This window comes from Eumetopias jubatus, unplaced genomic scaffold (genome assembly GCF_037043125.1).
Source record: "Eumetopias jubatus isolate StellerSeaLion01/CBP00866 unplaced genomic scaffold, mEumJub1_p1.0 scaffold_1, whole genome shotgun sequence".
Taxonomy (NCBI): domain Eukaryota; kingdom Metazoa; phylum Chordata; class Mammalia; order Carnivora; family Otariidae; genus Eumetopias; species Eumetopias jubatus.
Genome location: NW_028274807.1, coordinates 29,109,224 through 29,131,781, shown reverse-complemented (window position 1 = coordinate 29,131,781; position 22,558 = coordinate 29,109,224). Strand labels below are relative to the sequence as shown.

General features: G+C 36.5%; 1 protein-coding gene across 1 annotated transcript in view; it reads left to right on the top strand.

The window, feature by feature from the left end:
* The window catches only part of LOC114219088 (multidrug resistance-associated protein 1-like), an 88,219-nt gene extending 69,279 nt beyond the window's left edge, over positions 1-18,940 (top strand). Inside the window, exons 19-28 of the mRNA XM_028116523.2 lie at positions 2,342-2,496; positions 4,432-4,587; positions 7,436-7,635; positions 8,803-8,929; positions 10,479-10,580; positions 12,797-12,940; positions 15,277-15,435; positions 16,941-17,107; positions 18,069-18,263; positions 18,814-18,940. Coding sequence (XP_027972324.1) covers positions 2,342-2,496; positions 4,432-4,587; positions 7,436-7,635; positions 8,803-8,929; positions 10,479-10,580; positions 12,797-12,940; positions 15,277-15,435; positions 16,941-17,107; positions 18,069-18,263; positions 18,814-18,940 — 1,532 coding nt within the window. The remainder of the gene's footprint in view (positions 1-2,341; positions 2,497-4,431; positions 4,588-7,435; positions 7,636-8,802; positions 8,930-10,478; positions 10,581-12,796; positions 12,941-15,276; positions 15,436-16,940; positions 17,108-18,068; positions 18,264-18,813) is intronic.
* Positions 18,941-22,558: the final 3,618 nt, after the last annotated feature.

Sequence of the window (22,558 nt, the reverse complement as noted above, 5' to 3'; positions counted from 1 at the left end):
GAGCTAATAAATAAAGCAGTGGAGTCCAGAAATAAAATAATCCTATTTGAAATAGAAGCTTAAAATGTCAAATTAGTGTCTTCAGAGATTCAAAATATTATATCCACAAAGCAAGTGTGAAAATGTGCTGAAATAAGTTCAATCTTAGACAAAAAATTCTCGAAACATTTAAGGAATTTAAAGAGATTGAATGGGGTGCCTGGGTGGCTCAGTTGTTAAGCATCTGCCTTTGGCTCAGGTCATGGTCCCAGGGTCCTGGGATCAAGCCCTGCATCGGGCTCCCGGCTCCGTGGGAAGCCTGCTTCTCCCTCTCCCACTCCCCCTGCTTGTGCTCCTGCTCTTGCTATCTGTCTGTCAAATAAATAAATAAAAATCTTTTAAAAATAAAGAGATTGAACAACTGTGAGAAGATAAATTAGAAGAAATTATTCCAGATGTATACCATTGAAGAGATGAAGAAATGTTAAATAAGAAAATTAGAGGAATAATCCAGGAAGTTCAACATTCGCATAAGTCTTTCAGTAAATGCAAGTGAAAATGATCAAATTCATAATACTTAACATTTCCCATAACTGAAGAATGCAAGTGTCTGATCTTGCAACCATTCCAGTTTAGAGTGGAAAGAAAGAGGGTTCCAAGAGAGTAGTTTATGTTGCAAAGAGAAGGGGGCTAAATAGGATGAAGGAAATAATAGGGTATCTGATGAGTTGGAATATATTCAGAAGAGATTTGCTGACTATTGAAGTGTTTGGGAATAAATTAGTGCTTGTTGCATAGGAAACTAAGAATATGGAAAAGAGTGGTGAACTTCATGCGTAATGTATGCTTAGTGGCAATATAAATATTGAATGTTTATTTGAGGAAAGAGGGTGACAACCTGTTTTTGAAAGGGGAACAAGGAAGTTTGGGGGGAGTGAGGTAGGAAAAAAATAGGAAATATTCAAAGCTAACAAATCATTTAACAGCAGCATGTGATATTATTTAAAATATAAAGGAGTTAGCTGAAATAATTTAAGATGGTCAGGGTCAACTATCATTGTTTTGTTTTGTTTTACACATACTTACAAAGGAATAAGAATCATATTGGCAATACACTTTTATTAGCAATTTTGTGTATTAGAGAACAGTGGAGCAATTGTGTATCCCCTATGACTCAGAGCAAACTAGCTTAAGTAACATGGAATTTTCTTGACTCCCCAACCTGAAAAGTCCAGGCATAGTCTTTATACACACTCCATCCCAGTGCTCAGATGAAGTGTTCACTACTCTATTTTAATCAGCTCTGCTTGTTGTCCTCATTGGCTTAATTCTTGGGCTTCACGTGGTGTTGGAAGTGTTCTCTCGCAAAGAACTTCCTTCCATGGAAATCCATGAAGTTACTCTCCTTGAAGCAATTTGAGTCACATATCCATCTTTGACCAATCACTGTAACAAGGCACGTCTTCTTCCAGCCCTACAAGTTCTCCAGTTTGAGAACTTTTTGTCCTTTCATTTCTTCTCACACATGGATAGCTCTTTTATGAGCTTGTCTCTTTCTTACCATAGTTTGTCAAATGTGGGTAACAATAGTTATATTATTGTAGCATCAATAGATGCTTATAACTATTTCCAATCACTTCCGCTACAGCTATATGTCTATTATTTATATGTCTGCCTTTTCAGTTGTTGCAAGAACAGCCCTTCCACCAACCAAATCTCAGTAGCTTAATAGACCCAAATAAATAAATAAATAAAATAATAAAAGGTTTGTTCCTTATTCTTGGGACCCAAGTTGAAGAAGCAATCCATCCACCATTATAAATATTGGCAGGCACTGTACAAAGGTAATAAAATTTAGCAGTTCTGATATCAGCAATTAAGTGCTGTAACCGGGTATTACGTGTTGTTTCTCCTTCAACTTGTTCAGAACTCCTCATAAGGTCCCATAAATCACAAGGAGGCCAGAAAGAGCTATTCTACCATGGACCTAGAAGCTAGGGGAACTATAATTATTTGGCTAGCAGCACCAGTGAATACCGTCTTGCCCCATAGGACATCACAAAATTAATAGGTTGCTAGTATTCGGTGAACCTGGTTCTGTTATGTTTTGTGCATTTCTGTAGAATCTATGCCCATGAATAAGGAGAGCCCTTCTTTGATGAGATGGCAACCCATCAGAGTGTATATTTATTATCAATGCACCATATACATCTTATACTTAGTTTGGTCCACAATTACACATTGTTAAGTTTGTTCTTTGAGTTTTCCATTTTAAAAATGCTATGATAAGCAACTTTTTGGGAGTTAAGGTACAAAATTCCTTTAAGAGATTAACATACCCCTGATAAGATTTTGTCTTTAGGTCTCTTTGTCTGCTCTGGAGCCTATATACTCACCAGAGGATCCCTGGCTGCCTCTCGAACTTTGCATACTCAACTATTGGATAATGTGCTACACCTCCCGCTCAGGTTTTTTGAAACCAATCCCATAGGTCAGATCATCAGTCGGTTCACCAAGGTCAGTAAAGCCACACCTTATTGAATAGCATACCTAAAAATGATGATCCATATTTAGTACCTTGTAATAGTATTTGTAAATATATATAAATATATATATGTATATCACCCTGAAAAGATGGTATTATGTTTAGTATAGATTTCCTTATTATTTTATTTCTAATTCTTGGGACATTTATAGTTGATGTATAGCAGCACCACACCTTACACACATAATCAAAATAACCCTTGAAAATTGCTGAAAGGATCCAAAAAGCATATGTGCTCTGGTGTCTATGACTCCAATTCTTACATACATTTAGCTTGAGAATCGCTGGTTTGGGCTGAGAAAGTAAAGAAAATATGTCTATATGAAGATAACTAGATATTAAGCATTCTGCTTTTAAGAAAACTGTCAGCTCACTTCTGGTGAATGGTGGATAGGTGGGGCTTCCCAGAGTGTCTCTGCTTACCTACAGGGTTTTCTTCCTGGTGTTTACTATCAAACACCTACAATTGCACTGTCCAACAGAAATGTAATGCAAGCCACATAGGTAATTTTAAATTTTCTAGTAGCTGCAATAAAGAAAAAAGAGACAGCTGGAAATAATTAATTATAATAATATATTTTAACATAGAATGTCTGAAACATTTCAAACTCATTTAAAATTATTAACTAAATATTTCACATTCTTTTTTCTACACAGTCTTCAGAATCTGATTTGTATGATTTGCTTATGGCACATCTCAGTTTGCAGTAGCCACATTTCAAGGGCTCAATAGACACATATTGCTAGTGGTTCCTGAATTAGATAGTACAAGCCCACAACTGTAAAATATGCCAATATATTTGTGTGTACATGTAAAAAATTTTTGGTGTGTGTATGGGGGGAAGTGAGGATAAAACATGAAAGTCAAAGTGAAAGTACCTAGCATAATAAATGTTTGGTGGAATATTAAATCTTGCCTCATCATACCAATGTACATGCTGTTTTTTAAAATGTATGGAAGAACTTGATCTTCAGCATTTTTATCTCTCAGTGGACATTTCTCTAGGACCCTACTGAATAACTGTCATTTTTGTACGGTAACATGTCAAATGCTTGGGTCTTAAACGGATGAGAATATGGGAGAATATGGGAGAATATGGGAAGGTTGTTCTAAAGACAGGCAGACAACTTCATATGGATATGATGCTCTTATACTATTTGGTATATGAGATAATCAGAGAATTCCCAAAGCAAGACTGAGATTAATAAAATTCCATCTCCACTCTTTGTGTCAGTTTTGTCATGAACTGAGTTGTCCATCCCTCTAGGTTGGGTATCTTCCTACTCCCTGGGATTTCTTAGATCATACCTTATGCCATAGATTTGACAACATAGATATGATTAAGTTATATGTGAATTGATGCCTGACCTTCCTATGATCTTCTTTCATTGTCCACTTCCATCTTTCAGTTTCTAATTTTGCAAATGAAGATTATTTTGTTTTCCTGCCTCTTAGAATCTTGACAGGATCCACCTACCCAAAAGACCACTGAACATGTTCTCGGTGGATAAGAATGGCTCACTAGTATTTTACAGAGTAGTAAATAGTGGTAGGCCAATGCCTCTGAACACCCAACTACTGGGGTTTGGATCTTTTTAAGCAGAGTCTGACATTAGTCATATAAACTAAGTGCTGTGTAGTTGTCATTGGGAAATGCAAATTGCTTGATCATGGGCATCTCGTTACCAGAATGTGTTTTTAACTATTACAACTGACCACAGGGGAATAATATACGAGCGTGGGTTGGGGAGGGCAAAGACCATGTAGTTAGACTTATTTGATGATCAGATTGTCACATCTGGGTAATTTTTTAAAAAATGTTTACATTAAACATTATATTTCTTCTTTTCCTCATTTTAAATCATGAAAAGTTAAAAATAAAATGACCTGATATCAATTTTTTCAGGACATGTTTATAATTGATATACGTTTCCATTACTACTTACGGACCTGGGTGAATTGCACATTGGATGTTATTGGAACAGTTTTGGTCATTGGAGGAGCTTTACCACTCTTCATTCTAGGGGTTATTCCCTTGGTGTTCCTCTATTTCACTATACAGGTAAGTACCTGGATTTTTATGTGTATTAATAACATAAGTTCACAGTCAAATATAGGTTCAGACCCACTCCAGTGGCCCATTAGTTCACGTTCTCCAAAAAGCAGATTCCAAGAAAGGATTCCAGATAGTAGAGAGTTCCCAGGGAATGCCTGTAATAGATAAAGGAGAGGGAGCAGCAGAAGGATGGGTGAGCCCTCAGACAGTGATGCAGGTCTAATTCTGGTGAGGGAGAGAAGAGGATTGGGTAGGAAAAATGTTGGATTACAGGACTGGTCCATGAAAGATTCATTGCATGAATGGGAAGTCTACAAGCAGTGTCGCCCATTGCAGTGTCTCATGTGTGCCTGAAATGGGCCTGCTTTAGCACCCCTGCCGTACTCAGTCATTGGCTGGAAGCAGCCTGTGGGAAACATGGCCTCCATGCTCATGGAGTAGTAGATCCAGACGGGCAGTGGCTGGGCTGCCGGTCATCTGTATCCCCTGCCACAGCAGAACTGAGTTGTGCATTTTTAAGACCACCACAGAATCTATATGGTATTTACGTTTTAGCAGACAGCGAATTTGCCTGTAAATCCAAAAGAGAAACCGGTAACTGCCTTTTTTGTCCGGTTATCCCTAATATCAGCAAAGGATTCCTAGAAGAAGGAAGCAGATCTCTCATGATACATATCTTTATATTCCAATTAAAATGTGGTCAACCACATTCCAAGATTATGTCCCTGGGAGGCTACAGTGTAAAAGGAAATGTCTTAACACATCTTTAATTTAAAAATGAAAGTATTTTGAGGCTCTTTACATAAAGGATGCAGTTCTTGTAGTTCAATGCTTTCCCCAAACTCAAGTTTTAAAATTCATATTGGAGTTTAATCTGCCCAAACCAGAATGTTAATCATGTTCTCATTTCTACACCTATGCTATTATTATTCCTCCTACTTCCTGTGTTTTCCCTGTTCTCTCTGCCTGACTGGATCTTACTTACCCTTCATGGCCTAGGTCATATTTCATTTCTATGTGAAGTATTCTCTACCAAAATAGTGCAAAGACATCAGATTCATCCAGGTATTATGGATTTATCATACTGGTAGTATTACAAGCTATTTTTTTAGACTACAAATTGTCTCACCAATGAGATTGTAAGTCCTCCAGGGAAGACACTATGTCTTAGAGCTAAAAGAATTTAGAGTATGAGAGATGGTATTGAGAATCAATTGTATCTGCTTAAAAAAAAAAAAAAACAACCCTCATATCACAAGTGAAAATGTATGTGATAGTCTTGTGGTGGGTAAATTATAATAGGATGACCAGGCGTGGAAATGAGTCCAGAAACCGTATCTTGTTAGGGGACACTGTATAGGATGAGCCCTGAATGGGAATTCAGGAGCCTCAAATTCTACTTCCCTGACTCCTATGCTTGACACATCACTTCCGTTTCCAGGCTTCCTTGCTTCCCCCTATAAAATACGAGATTTGCTTTATATCAGTGCTACTCAAAGGATGGGCCCTGGACCTATGGACCATACCCCAGACGTATTGAATCGGAGTCTCTAGTTGTACCTCTTTTTTAAGAAATCACAGTTTACTAGGTGTGTGTGTATTGTTGTTGTTGTTGTTGTTAATCACATCCTAATAAAACTGGGAGGAAATAAAGAATCTATCAGGGTGAGGCCCAGAGCCAAAATGTCTTTATGATACTAAGTCCCCTTGCAGTCCCAGAATGCTACAATCCTCTGTGTTCTCCAGGGTACTTGCATAGAGCAGAGTTAGCTGCAGGGTGACATGTAGTTTCACATAGGTTTTTGTTCAGCTTGCTCATTTTTACCAAAATGAAGACATTTTAAAATCAGGGATTTTATGTAAAACTCCAGATCCAGAGATTTTCTTGAAAAAATTACAAGATGTGGAAACTCTTGATTTTCATTTCCAGTTTGTAGCAATTATCTGGGGCTGATGGATGATGGCCCAGTTAACTCAGGGCATGCTTTCTCCAGCTCTCCAGTCTCCACTCATCCCAACTAGTCTCAACCAAGCTAGAGGAGAACTAGCCAATTATATTTGTGGCTGCACTGGTGGGTTTTTTTTTGGTCACAAAATAAAAAAAGTAAATTTTTCCTCATGATTATATTTAGGTACAAAAATACTATTGTTTGTACACTTGGTTGACTTCCTTCATTTAATGGGTTAACTCCCTGGTCACATTTCCAACCTGTGACATTGAGCTTCTTCCATAGTAGGTACTCAATAATGGTTGTATGAAAGGATTATCGAAGTGGAGCTTTGTCCAATTCTGTTCTAGTTATGCTGTCCAGAATTTGGACTTTTTACTGTTCTAAGCGTGTATTCATTTCTTAAGTCTCCTGTATGTAACAAATTTGGTAGCTTAAAACAACAAATTTTATTCTTTCACATTTCTGGAGGCTAACAGTTCAAAATCAAGGTATAGGCAGGGTTGGTTCTTTCTGGAACCTTTGAGGGAACATTGGTTTCATGCTTCTCTCCTAACTTCTGGTGGCTGTCAGCAGTCCTTGGCATTTTCCTTGGCTTATGCACACATTACTCCAGTCTCATCTTCACATGGCTTTCTCCCCGTGTCTTTGTCTTCTTTTTTTCTGTCTCCTACAAGGACACTCCGCATTGGCTTCAGGCCCACCTTAAATCGAGGATGATCTCATCTCGAGATCCTTAATGACATCTGCGAAGATTCCATTTCCACGTAAGGCCACATTCATAGGTACTGGAGTGAAAACTTGAACTTCACTTTTTGGGGTCACTTAAGTGTCTTGCCATTTTCACACCATTGAAGCAATTTCTGCTACATCTTTCCAACTGCCTCTTTCTGTCTTTGGGTTAGAGATACTATGTGGCGAGTTCTCGGCAGATTCGTCGGTTGGCAGGAGCATCTCGCTCTCCTATCATTTCACACTTTAGTGAGACTTTATCAGGGGTGTCCACTATCCGGGCATTTGGACATGAACAGAGGTTCATCCAGCAAAACAAAGAGGTGGTGAATGAGAACCTGGTCTGTTTCTACAATAATGTAATTTCAAACAGGTAAGTCATATCAGTATACCTAGTTCAAGACCAGTCTCTTTTTAGATGTCTTGTGCACTAACTTTTAAACGGAAAGAGTGTTTTGTAATGGCATTTCATCAAATTATTTAAAAAAAGAAGAAAACCTTAAATGTTTCTAATATTTAATATACATGTAAGTTAAAGTGCATCTATTTATATTCAAATAAAAAGTACATGCTACTTTACATGAAAATAAGGTCCCAAGTTTTTTTCTCTAAAGATTTATTTATTGAGGCACCTGGGTGGCTCAGTTGATTGATCCTGGGGTCCTGGGATCAAGTTCTGCACCGGGCTCCCCCTATTCTTTGGGGGGCCAGCTTCTCCCTCTCCCTCTGCCTGCTACTCCCCCCTGCTTGTGCTCTCTCTCTCTGTCAAATAAATAAATAAAAATCTTAAAAAAAAATAAAAAAATTGAGAAAATAAAGATTTATTTGAGAGAGAGAGAGATGAAGAGAGTGAGTGGGGAGAGGGGCAGAAGGAGAGAATCTTGAAGCAGACTCCCCGCTGAGCATGGAGCCTGATGCGGGGCTTGATCCCATGACCCATGAGATCATGACCTGAGCCAAAACCAACATTTGGATGCTTAACCCGCTAAGCCACCCAGGTGCCCCAGGTCCCAAGTTTCTGAAGGTTATATAGGATGCTATCAGAATTACTAATAATCCGATTCTATGTTATATTTTGTATTTGTAGAATATATTTTATTTGCATACAATAATTTATATTTTAAGTTTGAGGTTATCATTTCACATAAAGGAGAAAAATGAAATATTAAATGGTAGCTGGACACATTTTAACTTTTGGAGACTCATTTTATCATGTAAAAAAGGGTATGTAATTGGAAAGGTGATTGATTTTCCAATAGGATTTTAAAATATGACGAGTTTTAGCTGGTGTTCTTTTTTGATTTTTAATTCTGATTAAGTTTTAAAGCGAAGCTCTGCAAAAGTAAAGTGTGTTTTTATGTAGAGGGCATCCTTTAATCTATCGTCACTGCAACAATCCTATTTTGATTGAGTTCTAAGTAAGTGAGGAAAGAAAGGAAGCAGCTATTGATGTTTACATTTTCATTTCCCAGAGGAGAGTTCATACTAAGTGCACCAAAACTTCTGCATCTCAGCTGAGGAGTATTTTCCATTATTACAGGTGGCTGTCTGTTAGACTTGAACTCCTTGGCGACTTAATGGTATTCTTTGCTGCAGTGCTTACTGTGCTCGCTGGCAAGTCTATAGATTCAGCAATAGTTGGTTTGTCCATATCCTATGCCCTAAATGTAAGTAAGAATGATTTTGTGGTATATGATATGTTTATAATCCAATTAATTAAACTCTCTTCTCCTTTGCCTGTCTGAATTATATATGGTATTAACTAAGTAATGAGAGACAAATCAGGATTGCCCTGGAGGCTCATTTCTTCCTCTGTTGCTACAAGCAGGAAGCTGGCTCGGCAGTTCTAAGTGAGCTCACAGAAAGAACAGGCTGAGTGCTAGAAGATTCAGAAACTCCTGGGGTTGCATAGTTACCTAGAAGTTTCCTGTTCTCCTGTCCGTATAGATTTATAGAATATAACAGTGGTAGGGCCTCTCTCCACCATGGCCTGTCCTTCCAGTCTGCCCAGCCTAACCAAGGAGATGATGCAAACTCTGGGGAGAATATAGGCTCTGGTGGTTCTTTGCTTGTAAGTTTTTCCCTAATAAGCCCTATTTTATATTACACTGAAAAGCACTAGTGGTATCAGTGTGTTCATGCCCTCTTTGTAAAATAGAATATTCCTTAAACTACTAAATATACTTACACATTATTTAGAAGATAAGTCTAGATGATTTGAGTACCTACCCTTCGTCTCTTATCCAAAATGCTTAAGGCCAGTTGCATTTCAGAATTCAGAACTTAGGCTTGTAGAAAGGAAATATGATACACATACCATAGTCAAGGTTTGGGGCAGAACCCCATAATCAAACTACTTGTTTTGCAGTGAAATATGTGCATGTTTACCCTAAGTGGGTTAAATGAAGACTTTAAAGAACCCCAATCAGTTCTCCAGTCAGGTTGGCCATCAAATGATTTGGCACCAAACTTGAGAAAAAACTGAATTGGCAGAGTTTTTTGACTTTTAGAATTAGGCTTGAATTACAATCTATATTTGTGGGTATGGTGAGAAGAAAGTAGAGTTAAAAAAAAAAAAAGAAAAAAGAAAAAGAGACAGTGGTGGTCAAAACTTAGGAGAATCCTCCTTCCCATAATGAGGAATGCCAAAGGTAATATTGTGCACAACTTTTTTCTCACTTGGGGTGTACATGTCTTTCTTTCTTTCTTTCTTTTTTTAGATTTTATTTATTTATTTGAGAGAGAGAGAGTGAGAGCGAGAAAGCACAAGAGTGGGGAGGGTCAGAGGGAGAAGCAGACTCCCTGCTGAGTGGGGAGCCCAACAGGGGACTTGATCCTGGGACTCCAGGATCGTGACCTGAGCCTAAGACAGACGCTTAACTGACTGAGCCACCCAGGCACCCCGGGGTGTACATTTCTTGAAGCAGATCCCATCAATATTGGTATTCATCATTCCTTACACCAAGTAGGGACTCCTTCAACATATGCTGAACTAAATCTTCTGCCAAAAACACCATTATTTATGATATGTATGAGTTTAATATACTTAAACACTTGTGTGTTTATGTATAAATATGCTTACTTCTAAAGTTGTTGAATAATCAGAAGAGATAAAGCATATGAAAACCATGAAAAGTGAAACTTTATAAAGTATTATTAATATTATGTAAAAGACTAAAGAACCATTCATGAAGGTTGGGTTTTTTTTTTCTCCAGATTACTCAATCTCTGAATTTTTGGGTGAGGAAAGCTTGTGAAATTGAAACCAATGCAGTTTCCATTGAAAGAGTTTGTGAATATGAAAATATGGATAAAGAGGTAAGCACTCCTAAATAACCAATAAATAGATGCAGGATTAAGATATTTTAATGCACCTTAAATTGACATTTAAAAAAATAAATCTTAAACAAAACCTGCTTTTCCAAATTCATGTTGTAATATTCAGCATTTCAATGAAATTAAAACCCAATCTACTGTTAAATACACCATTATTTTATATATCACTAAAATAGAAAAAATATCAGAGTTAACTAAGTTGCAATAGTACATAAATTGGAAGATATGTTATATTGTAAAGATTAAATATGATTACCTGTTTTTAGAAGGCACATTTGTCCTCCACCAATGTAGAGTAAAATATGCAACCTAAGATTATAACTTTGTGAAGATTTTACATTGTGAAAAGTGTCTTAGTATAGTCATAATTGAAGTCTGTGCAATTTTTAAATTAACTACATCTTTATTATTTATACTTTCTGTTCCATTTACTCATCATTAACATCTCTGTGGATGGAAAGGAGGATAAGAATAAATCAGTCTGTTTTGTTCCCTTTAATTAATTATAATTTAGAAAGGAGAAGGATTAGACTATTGGCAGAGTATAATATTTGAGTTATCTTCATATTTTACTAATCTGGGTTACTTCTGCCTCCCAGTTCCATGAATTAACAAGGCAAATGTTAAAGTTGACTTGACTTTCTTTATCTTCTTCAATCCACCTATAAAGGTATCTGAATCATAAAATGTTCCTCTTTTGCTTATGACTCTCAGGAAGAGGTGTCCCTCCTTCAAATAAAAACCTGAGTTTCCACTTATATTTTTGGTAATATCTGTTCACGTCTTCTGTCAGACTTTGCTCCATTAACCACTTCCTTTAATTTCTACATCTCAGGACCCTGACCCCCTTGCCCCTCTCAACCTATAAATAGGCTAAAATATTATCTACATCCTCCAACTACTACTTAAATTTGTAATCTTCTCCTAGATTCTTCCCCAGGTCTTACCTTCCTTTTTCACACAAATTTCATGGAAGATTAATCTACCTTCACAACCTCCAATTATCAGTATTCAGTTTGCTCAGTCTATTGCCATGTGGTGACCACTACATAACTTTATTGTTTGCTGTGTCTTCTAATTTTTTGTATATATATTTTTGTGTATAAACTTCTTGTTTATGTACGTATAAATTTTTAATATATATTCTTTTCATATTGAAAAAACAATAAAATGGGTAAAGCACATACACCCACACATTTTTTTTAAATCATCTTTATGTAATTTGATGCAGGTGTGACAAATACTGTTTCAAAAACTCTTGACGTGGAAGAAGTAAATTGTTCATATAATTCTGTTTACCCTTCCATAATCCCATTTCTCTGCACCTTTTTACAAAAGAATTTTCTGGAATAGCCTATATGTCTCTCATTCTATTTTGGACTCTCTCCAAACAGGCTTTAAATCCTACCACTCCACTGAACCTGCCCTTGTCAAGATCACCAGTGGTCTCCTGTCAGTCCTCACTTGACCTGATCCATCCTCTTACACTGGTGATCACTCCCTCTGATGAAAACACTTCACCTCGCTGCCCAGACACCACACTCTTTTGCCTCCTGTTCCTCCAACGTCCCAGGCAGGCCCCTGTCTCAGGACCTCAGCACGTATAGTTAGTCGTCTGCCTGGAAAGCGCTTCAACCCATATCCACATGGCTTGTTCCCGTATCATGTCCAACCAAGACTTCCCTATCTACCCTACTTAAAATTACACCACCACCACTAACCTTGCCTATCTCCCATCCTCTGAAGCTTTATCACTGTCTAACATTCTACATATGCTATGTGGTTCCTTCTGTCTCTCTCTGGCATCCTGTCTGCTCTGTAAGGACAAGAATTTGTATCTGTTTTGTTCAATGATGAATCTCCATCAACTAAAGCACATATTTGGGCAATGAATGATTGACAAACTGTTCCCCATCTCAGCTAAAATTTCAAACAGGTTACCTTCAGCAACTTTGTAGAGTTTTAGAAGATTCTTCTTAATAACTGTATAGGAGATGGGAAGCCTTGTTACCTTCAAAAACTTATTTCTAAGCTTTTGTTTAACTAGATGAGAAGTTTTATGTTGGTAATATTTAAAACTATTTTCAGGAGATCATAATATCCACGAATGTTTTCTATCACTTTTGTTTATATGCATGATAATTACTTTTTGGAGAGAAAGGTATTTTTTTGTGATTATTATATTTCTTTGTTTTAAGGCACCCTGGATAATGTCTAAAAGACCTCCATCACAATGGCCTGATAAAGGGATAGTGGAATTTATTAATTATCAGGCTCGATACCGAGATGACCTTGGTTTAGCATTACAAGATATCACTTTCCAGACTCATGGTGAAGAAAAGGTACCATATATATTTCAGAAGTTTCACTTTCCCTTTTATCTGAATTCATTCATTGTTAAGGTCAAACTATGATATGGTATTGAATATAAGATGGTCTTTGTTCAAATTTCATATAAAAGTAATAAACTCATGTGGTTGGTATATACAGAATAAGTTTTTCCTCTTTAAAGAAAGGTATTTTTAAATTGTGCATACTATATTATGAAACATAATTTTAGCATACTTTGGTTTTTCAGCTTTATTGAGTTATAATTAACAAGTAAATATTGTATATATTTAAAGTGTACAACATGATGGTTTGACACACACACATATATATACATATATATATATATATATATATAGTGAAATGATACCACAGTCAGATTAACACATCCATCACCTCACATAGTTACAAGGTTTTTTGTTTTTGTTTTGATTTTTTTTTTTAGATGTGGTAGGAACACCTAAGCTCTACTATCTCAGCAAATTTCAAGTATACAATACAATACTATTAACTATAGTCACCTCACTGTACTTTAGATCGCCAGAACACATTCTTCTTATTCATCTGAAAGTTCATGCCCTTTGACCAACATCTTCCCATTCTCCCCACCCCTCAGTCCCTGATAACCACCGTTTACTCTGTGGTACTATGAGTTTCACTTTTTTAGGTTCCAAATATAAGGAAGATCGTACAGTATTTGTCTTTCTCCATCTGGCTTATTCCACATAGCATAAAGTCCACCAGGTTCATCTGTGTTGCCACAAGTGGCTGGATTTCCATCCTTTTTATGGCTGAATTATTCCAGTGTATATGTGTGTGTGTGTGTGTGTGTGTATATATATGTATATATACACACACATTTTCATTATCCATTCTATGGACAGACACTTTGGTTGTTTCCATATCCTGGCTATTGTGAATATGAACATGGGAGTGCAGATTTCTCTTCGAGATACTAATTTCATTTCCTTTGGATATATACCTAGTAGTGGTATACTTTATTTTTACTTCCTTTATTAAGTAAAGAGCAATAATAAGACAATAAAATTAGGTTACCTAAAATACAGTAAATCCATAGGAGAGAATATTTGTGTAGTCATTGACGCCATGTTTTCCAGGATTATTAGTGAGAAGGGAATATACTTGAGATGTAATTTGGTTAATAAAAGCTATATACAAAACTGTTGATAGTATATCAGTTTTCTGTTTTAGAAAAAAGCAAACAGGTAGACTACATTAGCAAAAATCCTAGAAGAACAGTAGTAAAGCATATATCATGGTTCTCTTCAGGTGACAGGATTATAAATAATTTCGACTACTATAGTTTTTCTCACATTTTTCAAAATGTTTTATGAAAACACATTATTTCCTTAGGAAGATTTTACAAGTAAATAAAAGTAAAAAATGAAGAAAAAACTTGACAACAGTGACCCACTTTTCCTTTTTCAAAGACCTGGCTTTTATAACCCCAAACATCTCTTTTTCTAACCCTTTAAACCATGTCCACTGCAGTAACATCAAGGATAAAAAATGTCTTTGGAACAAAGGAAGTCATTGTGGAGTTTTGATTATCCCAGTTAATTCAACAGATTCCTGATGTTTCTGGTATAGTGTGTCAGATTTAAGATTTAAGATCTTTTATCGGGGAAAACCAACCTCCTTAATGTTTTCTCTGCCTAATGTTCCCACTAAAACCAAGACACAAATCAACACCCAGAGGGATTGCTTTAGTCCTCATGGTCAGAGGAATATGTGCAGTCACTTGATGTTTATGACAAGTTGATTATTTTGTCCATGAATCTAAGATCCTCAGATGTTACCCACAGCCATCCTCAATAGTTTTAATGCCAGAGTTATTTTGATACACCAAGGAAATTTACAAACATCCCTTTGGATTTTCTATCCTGGCAAAGGGTTCCTCTCCCCTTTGTTTGTTAGTTTGTTTGTTTTATTTGGAGAAGGAGAGTAGAGAAGCCTCATTTTGAAAGGCCCAAGAAAACCACCCCATTATCAGAGTCATCTTTGGCCGCACTCTGAATAGCTAGTCCCAGGTTCAGGGGTGGTCTGCTCTTCCTGGGGCTGTTGGCATGCTCTAGTCAGGTGCTCATTAAATTACTCAAAAGTAGAGAAAAGAAACATATTAACCTGAGCCTTTCCAGGGAGTAATGAGTATTTGGATAAAGACTGATCCTTAGAAGTCAACATTACGTCTTCCATGCCAGGCAGGGTGATTCAGTTTGGCAAAATTAAATCCCGCTGACCTGACACCTAATGTATTTGTTGTCAGTGCAAAGTTCCCGGTCCCTTACCAAAAGCACAGTGCAAACCGTTTATGATCATTTCGTTACAGATTGGAATTGTGGGACGGACTGGAGCAGGCAAATCAACGCTTTCAAATTGTCTGTTTAGAATTGTGGAAAGATCAGGAGGCAAAATTATTATCGATGGTATTGACATATCCACTATTGGACTTCATGACCTTCGGGGCAAACTTAATATTATTCCACAGGTAGAGCCTATTTTGTCAGTAGACTTTCTTAACTCCCTTTAGGTGATCTTCTTTTTTTTTTCTTCTTTTTTTTAAATGTGTTCCTGGGCGCCTGGGTGGCTCAGTTGGTTAAGCGACTGCCTTCAGCTCAGGTCATGATCCTGGAGTCCCGGGATCGAGTCCCACATCGGGCTCCCCGCTCAGCGGGGAGTCTGCTTCTCCCTCTGACCCTCTTCCCTCTCGTGCTCTCTCTCATTCTCTCTCTCTCTCAAATAAATAAATAAAAAGTCTTTAAAAAAAAAAATAATAAATAAATAAATAAATGTGTTCCTTCTAAGCATCTAAATTCATTTTTAGAAGCCAGAGCATTTGAATGTGTAATGAAAAATCACTACATAGCTGTAGTGATCACTACATAACTGAATCCTGTTAAATACTCTTACTCTAAAACATTCTTCCTAAATGCATTTATCCATTTTAAAAACTGGTATGTTGCTTTAAGTTTCCTTCATAATAGTAAATGCAAACAAAATTTGAATGAGATCAGACTGAAATGCGTTGATATTTTTTGAAAGAAAAAATACTGAGACTTTTGCCTAATTGGTAGAGGGAGTGTAGAATTTTGTCTCTTTGATTTGAAGTTTGAAAACATTTCAAAGATGAAAAGAACAATAATTCAGTGAGATCATTTTTTTCAAGTCCTTTGTCTATGGCATCAAAAGAATTTGATCATTAACAAATATGCAAATTGGCTCAAGAATAGGCATCTACAGTCAAAGATGACTTATTCAGTTGAGTTTGAGAGATTTAAGCTGAGTATTTATGAGATACCTTTGTATTTACATTGAAAAAAATCTTAAAATATAATCTATTTTTCATACTGTTTAGACATATACCCGTCCGTATTCATGAATTTACTTCAAAAGCAAATTTGAATGGAATTCTAGCAGAGAAAAAAATTTAATGAAGAAAAGAGATATTAGTCATTCCTCTCTTAGAAATAAATACAGTTGTAGTAAACTACAGTTTCACCAGGCATGTTGGTATATTGGAAAGAGTGTGACTTGTCCTATTCAAATTCTACTCAACCACTCACCTTCTGTGTGGCTTTGAACAAGAGCTCTTTGGACCCACCAGTTCAGTCTCTATAAAATGGGGATATTGACTTCCATCCTTCTGAGTTGGTATGCTGACTGATAATATTATATACATACTATAGTTTGCATTTATTCTGTTCTATGTTCTATCTCTGACTAAATGGCAGCTATGGCAGCTATCGTCATTATTACTGTGGCTGATGTTGACATTGTTAATGAGAAGGAGAAAGATGATCAGGAAATTTATAATGATTTAATCTCACTTACAGGTTATCCTGATTCTTTTCTGCTTTTGTTTTCAATATAAAGTGAATTTTATAACTATTTAGTTTTGATTGTTTTGCTTTTTGTTTTCTGAATCTGATTTTTTAAAAATGTATTTGTGCCTCATGGGACAGTAAGATTACTGGTGACAATTTTATTCTCTAGGATCCTGTTTTATTTTCTGGTACCCTTCAAATGAACCTGGATCCCCTAGACAAGTATTCCGATAGCGAGCTGTGGGAGGTGCTAGAACTGTGTCACTTAAAAGAGTTTGTGCAGTCCCTTCCCAAGAAGCTGCTGCATGAGATTACAGAGGGAGGTGAAAACCTCAGGTAAGCTGCTAAGAACAAAGCTTGGCCAAGTTATTCATTTCAAGGCTCCTTAGAAACTTTGAGTTAGCCTCAAAGGTAAGTCACTCCTGAGTCACCCAGGACCTCTTTTGGTCTGTTCAAAGCACACGATTGCTGATTCCCTCTAGGGAAAAGGGACGAGGAATATAATGGTAACCACTGGCTGGGAAACCTCTGGTGAAGGAAAGAAGGGAGAAGAAAGGAATGATCCAGTATGGAAAGTCACTGTTTAATTGACTCTTCTTTTGTAAAGACTCCTATTCAAATAGCTTTCTTCCTTAAAAATGTTATAAAGGACTCCTTTCTCCTTCATGGCTGTTTGATACCCGATGACAGTCCCTTTCGGTCTCTGATCGAGACCCAAGGAAAGTGAGCTAGATCCCTTCAAGCCCTGCACTGCATGACTCGGTCTCCCTGATTGCTCTCCTTACCTCTGTCTGTTTCTGCCACATTGGCCTCCTTGATGGTTCCTGAATATGCCAGGCAAGCTCTTGCCTGCCTCAGGGAATCTTGCACCCACTGTTCCCTTTTCCGGGAACAAGTTTCCACTGGAAATCTGCATGGCTCACTCTCCCCTTCCAAAGGGTCTTGAATTAAAAGGCAACGCCCTCAGTCCAGTGAGGCTTTCTTTGGCAGGCCTGTCTAAAATGTCCACCCCAGGCCCACACTCTATACCCTCCCTTTCTGTGTGCTTGAATTCTTCTTATTACGATGCATTTTACCCATGTATCATATTTATTTTTTTCTGTCTTCCCACGAGAATGTAAACTCCACATAGAGATTTTTGTCTCTTTTGACAAAATAAATATTTCTTGAACAAAAGAATGAATGAATGTGTGACTTAGAAAGAGAGTGAGTAGTGATATAATCAGAATTTTAGAACAGGAAGTGTGTAACCATAAAGTCCACTGTAGAAATTATTTTACTATTTTTTTTTTAACAGTGTTGGACAAAGGCAGCTTGTCTGTCTTGCTCGTGCTTTGCTTCGAAAAACAAAAATTCTCATCTTGGATGAGGCAACAGCTTCCATTGATTTTGAGACTGATAACTTGGTGCAGACCACAATCAGGAAAGAGTTCTCCGACTGTACCATCCTGACGATTGCTCATAGACTGCACTCTATCATTGATTCAGATAGGTATGCTTTATTTGTTTTCAGAAACAAAACTATACCTATAAATCTCCACAGAGATAGCCACTGAATATACCAAACAACTAATTGCCACTAATAAAGGATTGTATCCGTACTGATACAAAATTTTCCTTAATAGTAGGAAACATATTTTCCAGACAATTAGAAGAATATGTTAATGCTAAAAGAATATTAGAAAACTGGAGGGGCGCCTGGGTGGCTCAGTTGGTTGGGCTACTGCCTTCGGCTCAGGTCATGATCCTGGAGTCCTGGGATCGAGTCCCACATCGGGCTCCCGTTCGGTGGGGAGCCTGCTTCTCCCTCTGACCCTCTCCCCATCTCATGCTGTTTCTCACTCTCTCTGGCTCAAATAAATGAATAAATAAAATCTTTTAAAAAAAAAAAGAAAACTGGATATACTTCTTGAGTTCAGTAGTACCCATATTTTGTAATGATATAACTCACATGGTAATTTACATTTTACATTAGCAAGAAAAACAAGGGTAAACCGGAAAACTGATTAAGGTTACCTGACTGGATTCTTTTCACATTGCAGGGTACTTGTTCTAGACTCTGGAAGGATTACAGAATTTGAAACACCACAGAATTTGATATGCCAGAAAGGACTTTTCTTTGAAATGCTAACAGAAGCTGGAATACCAGAAGACTCAGTGACAAAATAATAAATACTTTTAGCTATAGATTGATTATACTGAATAAAAAATAGATTCATATTTCAAAAATAACAATGGGGAGAACTGCACAAAAGCAGGCCCCTGGCTACACGTTGGCATAAATACCAAAAAGCATCAGAGTTCCAGCTATCCTGGGCTGCACCCAACCTTCTCTCTTCTACTCATGCCCTCCGGAATATCTGCCTTCTCCACATTGCCCAAAGTACTACATGCCACGTATCCTTTAAGTCTCTGACTTCATTCAGGAGTCACCTTCTCCGTGGAGTGTGCCTTGATTTCCCCCCTGCTCTCCGATCTGATCTAGCTGTCCCTTTTCTGTACTCTCACCATCCCTGTGTGCATAACTGGTGTCATGAGACAGGGACCATACTCTATTTTAATTGTTTTAGTCTGTCTTCCCACTAAAGCTACTTGAAGGCAAGTACCCAGTGTCAGTCATCTTTGTATGTTGGGTTCCTAGCATAGTGATTTTCATCTAGTTGATATCCAACCAGTGTTTGAAGAATTAATGACTTGGCATTTTCGAGTAATATAATACAGGTATTTATAGACAGACATATGTGTTGAGCTACTGTACAGTATATAAAATGATGGGGAAATCACAGAAAAAATATTAGGAGTTATTCAGTTGCTTTTTAGAAATAATATATTAACTGTATTTTATGGTATACTTTATTTTAAAATAATATTTTATATTTTTTACTATTGACTTTGAGTAAAAAACAGTACTTTCTATGCAACATTATTTTTGGCTGGATTAACCTCAGTGACTTAGGTATCAGATAGTATACATTCACAAGAAGATTGCTGACTTGTAATACTAATCATATTTTGAAGGAGTTTTTAACTTAGTAGTTTTATGTATTAGAAGCAATATTATTTCTTGAATTGCCCTTCAAATTTGAAGTATTCAAATTTTAATGATATTTTCCTTTTAAGATGATTTTAATAAAATATGTTAACATGTTCTTGAAGACCTATCAACTGTTTCTTTTATTCACCTTTTCTCCTTCCTGTGCACAACCATGTACAACCTAGCTTCATCCCCTACAGGTATTTATGAAAAGTTGCCTGAAGTTATAAAACCCTATATTATCTAAAGCCTCCTCCCATTAGAATCTAAGCCACTAGAAATGTTTTTCCTTTCTTTACAATCCCTGCCGTGCCCATCAGTATGTTTTGTACTCAGTAAATAATGAATAAATATCTGTTGAATTCCATTAAGAAAGGGATCTAGACTCCAACAAATGGTGCTGGGAAAATCGGACAGCTACCTGCAAAAGAATGAAACTGGATCACTTTCTTAAACTATGCACAAAAATAAACTCTAAATGGATTTTTAAAAAGACCTAAATGTGAGACCTAAAACCATAAAACTCCTAGAAGAAAACATAGTAATTTCTTTAACACTGGCCTACCAACATTTTTCTAGATATGTCTCCTCAGGCAGGGAAATGAAAGCAAAAATAAACTATTGGGACTATATCAAAATAAAAAGCCTCTGCACAGTGAAGGAAACCATCAACAAAACGACACAGCAACCTACCAAATGGGAGAAGGTATTTGCAAATGATATATCAGATAAGGGGTTAATACTCAAAATAAAGAACTTTTACAACTCAACACTCAAATCAAGTAATCCTATTAAAAAGGGGCAGAGGACCTGAATTGACATTAGACCTGGCCAACAGACACATGAAAAGAAGGCTCAACATCCCTCATCATCAGGGAAATGCAAATCAAAACTAGAGTGCGATATCACCTCACTTCTGTCAGAATGGTTAACATCAAAAAGACAAGAAATAATGAGTGTTAGGCAAGCATGTGGAGAAAAAGGAACCTTATGCACTGTTGGTGGGAATGCAAATTGGTATAGCCACTGTGGAGAACAGAATGGAGGTTCCTCAAAAAATTAAAAATAGAATTACCATATCATCCAGTAATTTTCCTACTAAGTATTTACCCCCCAAACCCGAAAATGCTAATTTGAAAAGATATGTGCACCGCTATGCTTTTGTAGCATAAAGTCTTCCAGTGTTTTCATTATCAATAACCAAGATATAGAAGCAACCCAAGAGTCCATTGATAGATGAAAGGATAAAGAAGATATATATAATGGAATATCACCCAGCCGTATAAAAAATGAGATTTTGCCATGTGCAACAACATGGCTGGGAGGGTATAATGCTAAGTGAAAGAAGTCAGTCAGAGAAGGACAAAGACCATACGATTTCACTCATATGTGGTAGTTAAGAAGGAAAACAAAGGTGAGAAGAGAAATTAAAAAAAAAAAAAGACTCAAATACAGAGAACAAAGTGGTGGTTGCCAGAGAGGAGGTGGGTGGGGGGTTGGCTGAAATAGGTAAGGGGGCTTCAGAGGACACTTACTGTGATAAGCACTGAGTCATGCAGAGCATTATTGAATCATTATACTGTACATTTGAAATTAATATAACACTGCATGTTAACTATCCTTGAATTAAAAGAGAAGGATCTAGATATTTCATTGTTAAAAGTTTATGTTTTAGCCTCTTTATACCTATAGTAAATCAACCAGAGACTCTCCGTAATTTATTTTTTTAATTTTTATTATTATTTTTTGAGACCCTCTGTAATTTATAAAAAATCTAATGGGAAATTGACAGTAGCCTGGATAAATTATAGTCTAGTCACACAGTGGAACTCTATACAACTATGAGAATGAATGAAGAACACTTAAAGGCAACAGCGTGGATGAGTCTCATGACTATGTCGAGTGAAAGAAGCCAACCCCCAAAAAATATTAGTATGTGATTCTATAATTCTGTTTGTACAAAAGTTTTTTAAAAAGGAAAACTAGTCTATAGTACTATTAAAAGTCAGGATACCGGCTATTCTTGGTAAGGAAGGAGGGGTAAAGTTTGAAGGGGTACACCGGTGGGCTTCTGCAGTAATGGTTATATTCTGTTTCTTGATCTGGGCCTGAGTACTGGTTCAGTTTGTGAAAATTCATCAAGCTGTATACTTAGGATACGTGCAGTTTTGTATATACATATACAGATATATGTATAACGTATAATATACTTAAAGAGAAAAATAAGGCAAAAATAAACATAAAAAATGTTACATTATATATAAATGATGGAATCATTAAATTCTACTGAAACCAATATTACATTATATGTCAACTAACTAGAATTAAAATAAAAACAAGCAAAAAAGACTAAGCCAAAATCACTGAAAGATAATTTCGTCGTTTTAAGAAGCTATATGTTACTATGGTAACACTGTATGTTAACTAACTAGAATTTAAGTAAAAACAAAACAAAAAAAAGACTGAGCCAAAAGTACTCAAAGATAATTTTGTCATGTTTTAAGAAATTAATATTACATTTTCATTTCAATTATGTTCACCAAGGTTATTCAGTCACTGAAGTACACTGGAAGCAAAGTGCAGGGTACTCAATATGACTGGATTACAGAGAGGTAGTTTGTTTGAATTTTGTAAAAAGAAAACACCTTTAGTCAATGATTGATTTGTTTAAAGATTTTAATTACAAAATATATTAAGAAAATAATGATTATAATTTCAATATGTAGAAATTTTTACCTTAGCTAATAGAAGGA